Here is a 14,401-nt window from a genome sequence, read left to right as displayed (position 1 = left end):
CCTTTGTTGGTTTTACGGGTTCACCAACGAACCTTTACAAATAGTTCGACAAACAAAAAGAAAGATTCAAACTCCTAAATGAGCAAATGAAACAATATTAACTACAAAGAAGAGTTAGAAAATATTTATCGCTTTGAAGTGGCTTCTCTCTTCTTTGTCAAGGATGCTTCACTCTTCAAGGGAGGATGGAGCTCTTGATGCCTCTTTGAATCTGCTCAATCCCTTTCTTTGATTCTTGAATGAAGCTCTTGATGAAGAAGATTAGGGCACTTTTGTTTTCTTGTGTACTCTTTGATATTCCTTGCAAAAGTTGTTCTATCTGATGAATAGTGCCCCTTTAAATAGCTTCCCATATCCTTTGGACAAGCCCCAATGGTTAGAATTCAAAAACTAGCCGTTACTGACCTTGGGAAGGACAAAAAGTACATCTGCAGAACTAGCCGTTATGCTTCAGCCCGTGTTTGGGTCGGCTCAACCTGTCCTTGGGTCGACCCAACTTTCACTTGGGTCGACTCAAACATTCCTTGGGTCGACCCTCTCAGAAAACACAGAAACTTGAATTTCAGCCTTCCTTCCCATGGGTCGACCCAACCATTCTTTGGGTCGACTCAAAGTTCACTTGGGTCGACTCAACTTCTTCTTGGGTCGACCCTCTCAGTAATTCCAGAGAACCATTTTCTTTCTGCCTTTCTGTCTTGCCTTTGGGTCGACCCTCTCAGGGTTTGGGTCGACTCAAGCTTGGGTCGACTCAACCACTGTTTGGGTCGACCCTCTCAGTAAATCCAGAGAACATATTTCTTTCATGTTTTGAGGTTCTTGAAGTTTGGGTCGACTCATGCTTACCTTGGGTCGACCCAACTCACTATTCATCTGTGCCAATTTTGCAGAAGTGTGCCAAATGACTTCTTGATGTGCCGGGGTCGACCCAATCATCCTTTGGGTCGACTCAATCTACACTTTGCTGCATCTCAAGGTTAGATTCATTCAAATGAACAAAGACATGTATCTATATCAATTCATACAAATATACTGAGAGTAATGAACTTATAAATGAAGTATCAATTTAACTTATAATATACTCTAGATAATTGCTTGTTAATCATCAAAATAACACTATCATCCTCAAATATAAGTATCAATCTGTTTATACTCAATGTTTTGTAATCATCAAAAAGGGAGAGATTGAGGATGATAGTGTTATTTTGATGATTAACACAATGATTGAGGAAATATCTAATTAGCACTACAAGTTAACGTGATACATCACTACTGAGTTCGACACTCTCGATACATTAGAAGAATGAGATCAAGATGTCTTTCAACGATTAATAATGAGATTAAATTTGTGATAGAAAAGGGATAGAGAATTCTAAATTCTAATTTAGCAAAGTTTCAAGTGAAATGTACTCTTAAGGGCAAAATAGTAATTTTAATTGTTAAGAGTATGTAGCACTACCATGGCATACATTCAAAACTGCTTGAAACATATTTTATTGATTGTGTAGATGAGTCTAACCTAAAGATGCAGCAAAATGTGAAATGATTCGACCCCAACATCGGTGGAATCGACCCGGCACATCATGGAACCATCAGGCACACCTCTGCAAAAATGGCACGGATGAACAGTAGTGGAGTTGACCCTAAGTAAGCTTGAGTCGACCCCAGGAGAGGAGCCGACCCCAAGGAACCTTGAGTCGACCCCAGCTTCAAGCCTCAAGAAAACAAGTCTCTGGAATTTACTAAAAGGGCCGACCCCAACTTTCCTTGAGCCGACCCCAGATGGAGCCGACCCCAGGAATGCTTGAGTCGACCCCAATGGAGTCGACCCTAACTGAACATGAGTCGACCCTAAGGCTATGTCGTTCAAAATTGTGTCTCTGGAATCCCTGAGAGGGTCGACCCCAATGGAACTTGAGTCGACCTCACTATGGTTTGAGTCGACCCCAAAAGGGTTGAGTCGACCCCAGTGAAAAATAGCTGAAATATAAGGTTCTGTGTTTCCTAAGAGGGCCGACCCCAATGTAGCAGGAGTCGACCCCAGTGAAAGTTGGGTCGACCCCAGTGAAAGTTGAGTCGACCCCAAGTATGATGAACAGTGGTTTGAGTCGACCCTAGGAAAGTTTGGGTCGACCCCAGCACGGGCAGAAGCATAACGACTAGTTCAGCAGAAGTACTTTTTGACCTTCCAACAGCAAGTAACGGCTAGTTTTTGAAATCTAACCAATGAGGGGTGACCAATGGATAAGGAAAAGTATTTAAAGTAACACTATTCATCAGAGAAAAGATCCTTTTGCAAATCAATCAAAGCTCATTCAAGAAAGAAAAAGCCCTAGCATTCTTCATCAAGTGCTTCATTCAAAGAACCAAAAGGAAGTGGTTGAGCAGATTCTAAGAGACATTAAGAGCTCCACCAACCCTTGAAGAGTGAAGCAATCTTGACAAAGAAGAGAGAAGTCTCATCAAAGCGATAACTATATTCTAAACTCTTCTTTGTAGCTCATAGTTGTTATATTTGCTCATCTAGGAGTTTCAACTTTCTTCTTCTTCTTAATCACCTTGTAAAGGTTTGTTGGTGAGCCCGTAAAACCAACGGTGTAGGTTTGTTGGTGAACCCGTAAAACCAACTGTGAAGGTTTGTTGGTGAGCCCGTAAAACCAACATAGGTTTTTGGTGATCCCGGAAAACCAAAGTGTAAAGGTTTTTGGATTGTGAGCCCGGAAAACAATCCAACTGTAATCCGAGGGATTATAGTGAATTCCCAAGGGGTCGCTTGGGGAGTGGACGTAGGTACTTAGGAGAGCACCGAACCACTATACTTCTTGTGTGTTTGCATTATGTATTGTTTTAACTTCACTCACTCATCAATTAACTCAATTAAGGTAGTAAAAATTTTAGAGAAACCAATTCACGCTCTCCCTCTTGGCTTGTCACCTTGGGCAACATCGACCATCAAGATGGTCCCTGTGAGTCTTACCATCCACCAGTGACACCTAACAGCATGTAGTGGCCACCCAGCGAAATGGAATGATTAACCTTTAGGTGCAGTTATCGTATGATACAGTTCTTTTATCGTGGATCCCTACAGATCGGAGGTCATGGATAACTCGTCAAACCCCGTCGTCTGTCATATGTCTAGATTTATTCGACTTGAGTTCGAGAGGGAAAAACTCTTTCTCCACCGTATATACTGCTCCGGCCAAGGTCTTAGAACTCAGTCTTATAAATCACATACGATCACTCCTCATCTATCAAGGTCGATAGATTCCATGTAGGTGAATACCCTACTCCTACAGTGAACCTACTGCAGCCAATCTACACTACAAAGACCCATATGACTAGAGACCATGTATATGTGCAGTCAAACTACAATAACCTCACTGTGAGTAGCCGAAGCACCGCAGGTCAAAGGACCAGTTACACTATTGCAACATCAAGCAAGTCACTGACGAGTGGATAGACATCCAAGTGACTTCTTGTCTTGGTCACGCTCAGTACCCTTGTTCTCTAACAAGCACCTGCACTATCACTTCAGTGTCCCTACACTATGGACTCGAGTCTCGTCTATCCATAAGGAAAGCGATCTGTGCACTGATCTCATCGGATCGATCACCGTCCTCGTGATGATCCATTGATCAGGAGAATTTAGAATTTAATCACCAATGATACATGGCTCAAATTCTCAATTCTTGAGAATATATATCACCATCTTATTAATTCCTTGGACGATTCATAGACACATAAATAATATGAATGAAAAAGATGCCCATTTATTATTCAATAATAATAAAGTCAAGTACAAAACTATGTCCCAGAATTAATAATGTGTCAGTCAGATTGGCTTCTAGGGCATATATCTAACAAATACGTTGGCATATGATTTGTCTTAAAGGTCGTGTTTAAGATGATTAGTGACATACCGCCAGCAGACTAACGGTCCTGAAGGACTTTGCTGCAAGATGATGCGCAGCTTACTGCAAAAAGATTAGTTGGTGTTATGACCCTGCCATAGAGAACATGTGGTCATAGCTTAGGATCGATAAGATAAATTGAATATTTGAAAAAATTCGAATTCATGAAAAAAGAAATTTTCAGAATTTAAGAAAGATTTGATTTGTATCTTAGTATTGCGTATATACTTATTTTCTGTATATTATTGCCTGATTTATCTAGCTAGAGTGCTCATTGCTTACTGGGTTGTTTAGTTTATTATACGATTTATTATTTTTTTTTCAGATTTATAGAACTAGACTACAAGGGTTTTCAATATGAGAGAACGATTTGAAAAACTCTGACACAAGTTATTCTAGATTAGGGTTTATTTAAATTGATGTTTTATCTTAAAACTATTGTTAGAATTGTGAAATATAGTAAGTTGTGTTAGTTAAAAAAATAAAGTTTGCATATTATTGGTTAATGATTTTGCTGCATAATTATGATATCATATTGAGATGTCTTGAATACTTGTGGGGAGAGTTCTTTATGAGTCGGGGGCATGACAAGTTGACTTGGTGAGTTTGATGAATTAAATGGTTAGATCGGGTCGAAAATTAAATTAATAAATTTATTTATTTATTTATTTGTTTGTTTTAAAGACGGGGAAGAGAAGGTATGTGCGTAGGGTGGAGGGTGAGGGTAACGGCGGGTCGAGCGGGGATGCCCTATCCCCCGATCTTTGCTCTTCGGCGCCTGGTCTCAAATTCAAGTTTCGTTTTGCCGCGGTTTGTTTCTTTCGTTCCGTTTCTTTTTTAATTGAATTGCCCAGCTGAAATCCCTGAAGAAGGGGAGGAGATCGATAGGAAACCATGGCCACCAGCAGCAAGCCTGCCTTCGACGGCCAATCGCTTGAAGAGTTCTTCGCATCCTTCGCCTACAAAGGAGGAGGCGGAGGACATGACGATGGTATCAGGAAGAGGAACAGCAGCGGAGGAGGAGGAGGAGGAGGAGGAGGAGGAAGGGTTGATAAAAGAGTAGGACAGGGATGGCGCCTCCTCAGCCCTAACAGCAGCAGCAGCAACAACAGCAACAACAACAATACTCCTCCTCCACCACCACCACTACCATCATCGTCGCTCCAGAGCACTACCAATAGGAAGAAGACCACCATGACAAGACCGGCGAGCATCCTCAACGGCCTGTCGCCTGCCGAGTTCATTGCATCCTTTGCCTACAAAGGAAGAAGGGTTGATGATAGAATAGGAAAGGGAGAAGACCTCCTTAGCCCCGGCACTCCTCCTCCACCGCCGTCTCTCAGGAATAGGAAAAGGAAGATGACAGCCGCCTCCACCACCACCGTCAGACGGGTCACCCGTTTCTTCCCCTGTCCTGCCGAGAGGTTTGTCGTCGTTGATGTCAAGAAAGATATCACTGGGAAGGCGAAAGCCTCATCCAGTGGCGCGGCCACCAGGAAGAGGCCAAGGACGACGGGCAACAAAGGCAGGACGGATGCAAACAGGCAGCCGCAGAAACGCAGCAAGGGGAGGAGAAAGCGGCGCAGCATCCAGCTATCTGCCGAGGAGAAGTACTCGGACGCCTACAGGAGAGTCAGTGATCACGATATGTGGGATGCTCCGCGGTCGTCCCACAACCTCCTGCAAGAAAGACACTGCTTCGATCCCTGGAGGGTCCTGGTTATATGCATCCTGCTCAATGTAACAACGGGCGATCAGGTAGCTTCCCTTTTCTCCCCCAAAAGTTTTATTGGTGAGATGAGTTGCCCTTGCTTGCATAAGGAAGATAACAGAAAAAGTTTTATTCGTTCATTTGCAATGAGTACCAAATTGACGGAAAACCTTGAGAAAAGGCTTTAAACATGAGCAACGAAGTAGCCTAGGGACGTTAGAAAAGATGCCTAGATGTTTTGTTGTCTGCATTCTTGAATTTTTATCACTAGATTTTGGGTGTAATTTCATCACTTTCTAGTTGCCTTAAACATCACTTTTGTGTCATCATATCAAACCTTATTTCTTCCACTCTCCTCTCCAAGCCAATGTTCTGCTTGTGCTATCGCCATGTTCTCCTAATTTTGTTTTGGTACGACCATTGCATGATTTTGCCAAATATATTTTCGAAATTTGAGGTGTTCTTGATGTTACTGAAGGTGCTAGTCTCAGATGCCCTTCATCAATTCTTGCCTAATTTCTCTGGACTTATTTTCCTCCTGTATTCCATCTTCTTTTCTTCTTTAGCCCCTCTCTTTTTTTTCCTGTTTATAAGAAGAATTTCAGATCTTGCAAGATTTGGGACTTACTTGAAACATATCAATTTTATTTTGAAGCCTTAGAGCTGCTAAGGCTGCACTAATATGTCAAATTAGCTGCTTCATGCGGCCCATTCATGATTCTCAAAAAATTTTATCATCCGAACCCATGTCGGTGTTAACTGGACCTGGAGTTTCCTTGATGGAAACATACAATTGCAAAGTTCCTATCGAAACTTGTGAAAATGTATAACTAGTTGTCATTGTTAGAACTAAAAAAGAAACTAATTTATCCACATCATGGATGAATTGCCACATGCCATTGCATGGCCTCTTTACATGAACTTGCTTAGGAAGAGTAGAGGTAATATATAGAAAGGGCTGGAAATGCGCTTGGGCTGGGCTTCGGGCTAGGCCCGACAAAATTCAAATTGAGTTTGGGCTTAAAATGTAGAGCCCATTTGTTTTTTGGGCCGGGCTCGAGTATGTCATTGGCTGAGAATAATGTATCATGCATCATTTACATGTGCTATAGGAGAAAGCCAAATTTTTAACTAGATTATTGCCTTGTGAAGCAATATTATGAAATATTAAATTTCAATCGGGTCTGGCTGAATCTATTCTTGGCCCAAACGGATAATTTGGGATAGGCTCGGGCTCGGGATTGAGCCTGGATTATCCAAAAATTTTGGGGTCTAAGCTTGTCCCGAAGCTCGAGAAAAAATTTGGGCCAGGTTCGAGTAGGGGCATGGCCCAATCCGGCCCGGCCCACTTCTAGCTCTAATTATTTCTTAAGTTATATGTTGTCATAAATCACTCTCATCAGGTTCTCACCATATGATTGTCTTTCTTCTTTCCTATATGGGTAGTAGAAATGCCCATGCAACAGTGGCATATAGTAGTCAACAATTGCTGTGCAAGGTGGTGGTTGTGGGCTTTTCCCTCTTTTTCTTCCCCTTCTCATTCTAGCTACTTTTTTTTCCTCTCTCTCCTTCCTTGCCTTTCTATTTACTAATTTGATGTGCTAGCATATTTTCCAACATGGACAGATGGTTTGTGTAGCATTGCTTCTCCCAAGTTGGAATCACCTTATGTACAAAGCAATCCTCCAATCATAATAACAGAATAAGGTAATATGTTTATGTTTGTTGGCCTTGGCTATTTTCTAATTATCACACAAGGTCATTCTGTACACTTACAGGCCCTTATCACCTTATCACCTTATCAAAATAGTTTTCCTGATGTCTATATCGTTTCCTTACATTGCACTTTTGACTTTGGTTCGTATAGAGCCACAAACAAATCATATATCATCAGCTTTCTATATCTGTAGTTACGATCATATAATTGAGGGTCTTAACCTCAGCTACGAATCTAATTAGTTCGTGTTTGAGATTAGAATCTTATTTCTCACATGATAGCCCAATATTAGATATTCATTGATTTTGAAAAATTACTCAAGACACTTAATGGCATCCCATTGCTATAGGCATGTCTATCACCTTCATTGCTATAGGAGGCAAGCCATAGGAACCTTATTGATCCTTAGGGATTTAGAATGTAGAAAGATCTGCAGCGCATATCTTATGGAAAGTGGGTTTAAGATCAAATGGTTATTAGATCCGATTCACCATGAGCCAAGAGGGTTGGGCTTTATTTTAGAAGAAACTTCAAGTTTGCCCTCAGTGGTTCAAAAACAGACCTGATATTTATTTAGTGTGTGAGGTGCTACATGTGTATCATGTGTGTGTCATTGCACTCATGCATATATACATATGAACATATATACATATGAAGATACATATATATATGTATGAAATTTGTGCCATGTCCTTAATTTTCTAAGCTTGCTATGCCAGACACTTTATGACACATGGGCATTTGACACTCATGTGCTGTGTCCTGATAACAATGCATCTTATGTTATAGAACACCACACACGCCTCCCAAATTTTAAATCCACCTCATTCAAGTGCTAACTACACTTTCAATACAATTGAACATCAAAGTAGTGTAAATATTTCTTTAATCAAATCAACCTAACAAAGGAAGCTTTTTTTTCCCTCTTAAAAGTTAAACAAATAGCTCCGTTTCTCTTTTTAATGTAACTTTCACCTTTTGTAACTAGTTTGTTTAACAAGGTTGGAAAATTTGTGACTTTGGTCAACTTGCACGCTTAGTTTTATGACTCATGTTAACTTGATAGCTAAGGCAACTCATGCATATAGACATGCATAATTTCCTTTATTTAATCACCTAATCAACTTTTAAGTGATTTAAACATCTATGATTAATGATCTAGTCATTTAATAACAATGGTTAAATAAAGACATGCACAAGCATATATATGTATGTATATATTTATATACACATGTATGCATGCATGCATGTATCAAGGTCTTAAATAATGCGGGATAGGTTTGTCCTAGTATTTTTTTTTTCCATGGATGAGACACCTTTCATACCAACACTCAGGATGGTAAACGACTCGCCCCATCTCGGCCCATTCCTGGTGGACATCAAGCTGTTCCACCATTATTTAAAAGCTTGGTACTATGTATCTATATGTATACATGCGTATATAAAATATGATGATGAATTATTTGTTAATTTGTCAAGGTTTATGGTAAAATCTTATACTTAGCAGGTATATCCCTAAATCCTAATGCTCAAACTATATGCATGCAAGCATGATGCACATAAATGGATGGATGGATACATGCTTGCATGCATGTGTGTATGTATGCATTTCATGTATGGATGCATGCATGCATGCATGTATGCTTGTATGTATATATGTATATATGTACGTATAAATGATGCCTGTAATCTCAAACACAATGTGCCTAGAGTAAATAGGGAGTTTTGGAGCTCCATATATTTGGGTCATCGCATTATGGACCAATGTGAATGGATTGCGCTATCCATAGTAGTATGTTACTTTGTTATCAAGAGATTTTGGAAGCAATGTTTTCTTGATGACCTATACTAGCTTGTCTAAGAACAATGTCTATTGACAAGATTTTCTATCAAAAGTGGTTTCTTGTTGAAAGGTCTTAGAACCAACATCTTGCTTTCCTTGTAATCTTATCAATCCCTTCTTTCCAATCCTTATTGGCAAAATGTTTGATTTTGTTCGTTCACCACACCTAAAAGTGATGGATGCACAAATCTTGTAAAAGGCGGCCTGACACTATCCAAAACTTTATGATGGACAAGGTTTCGAAGTGGGATGTGTAGGTTTTGGTGGAAAAGATGTGGATCTTCCTTCCTATGGTTTGACGGATGTCCCTTTTGTGATTTCACTATAGAATTAGTTGTAATTGATTGATCTTTCTTCTTTGGAAGACCATACTTGGAATTATGCTCTTGTAACAATAATTTTGCATCAGATAACCTTCATAGTTTTATAATTGTTTCTTCTTATTGAAGAAGATATCATCTTAAACTTTGTATGGATTGGGTTTGCAATGAATACCGCATTGATGCAAGACCTAGAGCTAGAGTTTTGAACAAATGCGATGAAGCGGCCTAGGAATTTTGAAAAAGAGGATTTAGATGTTTGCAATTCTGAATTTTTTGAACAATGTTTAGATTTTAGCTCTAGTTCAAAAACATTTGAATATTATTAGCATTGACATGCTACAAACTTCAATTTGAATTCACCATAATGAACATTGCTTTTACTAGATACATGTAAACGATCTCTTTTAACAAGAATGTAGATTGTACAATTTGAAATGATAATTGTAACCTTTGTTTAATGCAACATGTAGATCACGTGAAATATATTAAGATTTTAGTATAGCCATTTCCAATAATCATGTCCGGGATGTCCCACTCCTTTTCTTCGGAATGAGCGCGGAATAGGATTCATGTGTGAAGTTGTTTTATAGTGGGCTTAGAGGATTTACAAAAGATTAGTGCTTATAGTCAAGCATCATTGAATAGCCTTTGATGCCTTTCACGAGGGATGATGTAAAATCTGAGTAAACAAAAATAATAAAGTGGGAAAATGTTGAGATTTCTTGATAGACTTCTTCAATAATTGCGTCATTTCTAGACTTATAATTAAATCTTAAAATGTTGTAAATTATATAACAGAAATATTTCATTTTTATTTTTTAATGATATTAATTTTCTATGTTCTCAATATTTTTATCTTAGCATCAGAACTTCAAGTTGCTTTGGTCAACCTGTGAGCCAACACGGTGCCAACTTGATTAGACTTGACTCAATCCATATTTGAAGACTCGTGAATTGGGTTGGGTTCGAAAATTGGACCCGATCTAAAAATCTGGGTCAGATCTGGATCTTTTTCTCACCTAATTGAATCCTAATGTCATTCGGGTGTAGTTTGGGTCAAGAAAGGATGGGGCCGATTCAAAATGGACTCACCTGAACCCGAACGTTTTGGGTTTGGTTCGAATCAATAATATACAACTTAGTAAGCGTCAATTTAAGTTTCCCATGATGCTTGGGTTACTATGGAAGCTTGCCATATTTAAAATGTTTCCCATAATGGCTTGGTCTCCTTTTGGATTGCTTGGCTTATTATGGTAGTTTGGATAGATTTATGGCATCTTGGGTGGAATTTGTTAGTTTCGGTGCCGACAAGGCAGTATGAATTCTTCAATGATGCCATATAAATCCTCCTTGATGAATCGGTAAATCGGATGAGGTCACACTAATCCTTCTTCCTACGGATATAAATAAGACCACATAATTTACTTGAGGTCCTTTGGCCAAGCGTCCCTATATCATTATTGTTAATTTTAATGAGGCCACATATACCACTTACCAAATGTCTAAAAAATTCCTCATCAATAATTTGGACAAGGTTGAATGTAACAACTCTCTAGAGGTCCGCATATAACTTCGGGTATGGTATTCATTTTAGTTATCAATTCTTTTCATAAAAAGAATTAACTTTTTCTATTTGATATAAAATGAAAAATGGATATAGTTTTATTTCATTCCTTTTAAAATATTTTAAAAAATTACTATCTAACATAATTGAAGATATCAATAAATTTTACGTATTTTGTATATATCATATAAGTATTTTTTTTAGAAAAAGGGGATGGCTCAAGATTATTTTCTATTTATGTTGTAATTGAAGAAACTATAAAAGGTATACCCATGTGATTTGAAGGATATTGTTTAATATAGAAGATGTATCACTAATTATTCAATTCTTGTAATCACATTATGGTTCAAAGTATTATTGACTCCATTATTGTTTGATTGTGAAATTAAAGCTTGGTGAAGGTTGTAAACCATGAAAAAACTCACCTTGGATGGCTTGTTCCATCTTGATGATGCTGATGTCGAAGCAAGTTGAAGTTTCCTACTAGCTGAATCCTATATTAATTTGCTCAAATTAATGAACCAGGAAGGTTATAAGAAAATTGAAGGGAGGGTGGGAACAAATTGTTATCCGAATTGATAGCAAAGCCCAAAAAGAAGGCAATGTATTTGCCAAAGCTTATTCACTCGGATTTGCATGATATTGATCATGACCATGTGGAAGAATAGTTGGTACTGATCAATCTTGATCTTCAGGTCAAAGCTTTGGAAAGTAGGAAAATAGCCATAACTATGGTAAATACAACGGACCTTCAACATTGATCATGACTTCCTTATTGACCATGGTGGAGCAAATTCGATATACAAGTACGCGAGCATGTATGGTGCCACAGCCAACCTACAATCGGATGCAAGTGCAATGGTGATGCTGAGAAATTATTTGGTTACTCTGACTATAGTAACACATTGTAAGTGATTGCATAACCATAAAAGAAGAAACAAACAATGTTCCGATCTGTTGCTCTGTTTCCTTTCTTTCGGTCTTCCTAAATTGACCAATGGCAAGATCTTTGGGAACTTTATGTTCAATGTTCTTCAAATCCTGTTTTATGCTGCACCATACTCCAACTGTTGGAAATAATCTGATGAGGGCAGATATATCATAGAACCTTTGGCGAACGCATAATCTTAAAAGGATAAGATAAAGTGGGAAAACAACTTGGGTGCAGAGTTGAATGGCTTAATGGGAAACCTAAAAGTTCAAAAAAAGAAAAGAAAGGAGGGAAAATAAGCTGCATATATAGCATACCTGATATCTGGGAATGAACTGGATTTTCTTGTTTGAATTAATTCTCTCCCTGCACAGTGTTCTTGCTTGCTAGATTCCTAGATAGGTTGCTACTGCTCTTTCCTTAGCGACTGGCCAGAATGAAATGCTGATATATACATGCTGAGTAGTAGAGAGACCACATCCCCCCTGCCCCCCATAATAAAGCCTTCAAAAGGTCTTTTTCTAATATGGAAAAAAAGACAAGGGAAACAAGTTCCAAACAAAAATTGAACATGCATATAGATTGTACTTGTCATGGCCGTCGGCCGATTCACGTGTCACCTCGGGTGCAGGTTCGAAAAGTATTGCCAGGTTTTTTCCTTCAGTTTCCTGATGCAAAGTCCGTGAACAAGAAACTGAAGGAGCAGATAGTGGATAAGTTGCGGAGCCTGGGCTTGCAGTGGAAGCGTGCTCAGTTGATCATTGATCTTTCTGAACGTTACTTGAAAGGTGACTGGACTCATGTGACCCAGCTCCCTGGCATTGGCAAGTGAGTGGATCTAACTTTAACCTCTTTGTTTCCATCAAATTATTTGAGGTTATTTTTGTGTTTCTTGTTCAATTTCCCCAACATCTGGCTAGAATATTCATAGTGGACTGACATGTTTTGCTGCTGTCTTGTCTACTCCACAGGTATGCTGCTGATGCATACGCCATATTTGCTGCAGGCAAGCTAGAACAGGTGAAACCCCAAGACCATAAATTAGTTGAATACTGGAAGGAAGTTGGCGAGATGTTATGCAGAAAAAGCTGACTGTCACGAGTCCTTTTGGAGCTTAGTTTTATGTTTGTAATGGTGGATGTTTTGTTTACTTTTGAGGTGCCAGTTGGCATGAACGCTTGACAGCCAGTTAGAGGCATCTGAGTTCTCTCTTTTGATGTAAGGAATGACAAGAGGTATGCATCTGGTTTGGCTTTATCTAGTTTTGTAAGCTATGATTTCGTGCGTCTATGGTTCAGGTTACTGATTGTCTCTATGCTGATGGCACTGCTTGGGTTTATGTTCTCTCATTGGTTAGGTTTATGCTTTGGAATTGCTAATAACTAGTTTGTGTCGTATGATGCATGTGAGAGGACTATGTTTAGCTCTTGTTAAACTATACATGTACTACATGGGATGACTGATCGTTTGTGATTTATTGGTCGAAATTGGACTTTGTTGCTCTTCATTTTTCTTTTTTATGTTGGAGACTAGATTTTTCCCCTTTCTAGATAATTGTGAAATTTCTCCCTCAGTAAGTGTTTGATGGCATTTGTAAAGCACTTACATTCTCCAGTTCATTCCTATTCATTTTCCATTTGTCAGGATTCCCATTTTGATACTCTGATTGATCAGAATGAATAGAAGCATCCACGTAGTCACCGTCACTATTTTCCATAAGGCATGATCCTGCCTTGGATAATAATTCATTTTGAGACAGTTGTGCTTCTTCGTTAGTTTGCTTACCCTGTGCATTGCAGGCAATTGACTGGGGTTCTTGTATATTTGCAGAAAATTCATCAGGGTGTTTACTGTGCTATGATCCATCTTCTGTAATTATGAGTCTAACAAAGGAATCACTTGCAAGATTACTAAAAAGGGCAAGTCCCCTTTACTATCATTCTTTTCATAGTTTCCTACACACAGCACGGTACTATAAATAGCTTGCTTCGAGCATTGGCTTTAGAATAATCTTGTTTCTCTTTGGAAGCAACTATAAATGTTTTGGTTAATGCTAATCAGTTAGAAGCAACTATAAATGTTCTGGTTAATGCTAATCAGTTAGAGCTTTCTGTCTGTTTGGTGGCAGAATCCATATTGGCGCTACAGGACACATCAGAATCACAGGACAATGTTTGATGTGCAAACTGTTCATCACTTCCCAATTGATTGCACTGCAATCAGTACCAGGACCGGGAACTTGGCTGCCATGAAACAAAACATATGGTTCCAGGGTACTACCTGTAGAAGGAAGCATAGATTCATCAAGTAGCCTGGCAACTTTGATGGAATATCAGCAATGAATTAGTGCCAAAAGATCAGAAAATAACATATGAAAGATTTCGTAAGACAAACCAGAATTCGA

The 14,401-nt window shown here is 38.9% G+C and overlaps 1 protein-coding gene across 1 annotated transcript; it reads left to right on the top strand.

The window, feature by feature from the left end:
- The first annotated feature begins 4,588 nt into the window (after positions 1–4,588).
- Positions 4,589–13,310, top strand: LOC103720072 (uncharacterized). Its single transcript, XM_039119806.3, has 3 exons — positions 4,589–5,666; positions 12,629–12,825; positions 12,969–13,310. The coding sequence occupies exons 1-3, from the start codon at positions 4,803–4,805 to the stop codon at positions 13,087–13,089; spliced, it is 1,182 nt and encodes a 393-aa protein (XP_038975734.2). The 5' UTR covers positions 4,589–4,802; the 3' UTR covers positions 13,090–13,310.
- The last annotated feature ends 1,091 nt before the right edge of the window (positions 13,311–14,401 follow it).

Source organism: Phoenix dactylifera, chromosome 10 (genome assembly GCF_051530095.1).
Source record: "Phoenix dactylifera cultivar Ajwa chromosome 10, Ajwa_hap1_PhDact_Kaust_v1.1, whole genome shotgun sequence".
Classification (NCBI taxonomy): domain Eukaryota; kingdom Viridiplantae; phylum Streptophyta; class Magnoliopsida; order Arecales; family Arecaceae; genus Phoenix; species Phoenix dactylifera.
Note: the sequence above shows the minus strand (reverse complement) of the source record. Positions and strands in the feature narration are given on the sequence as shown.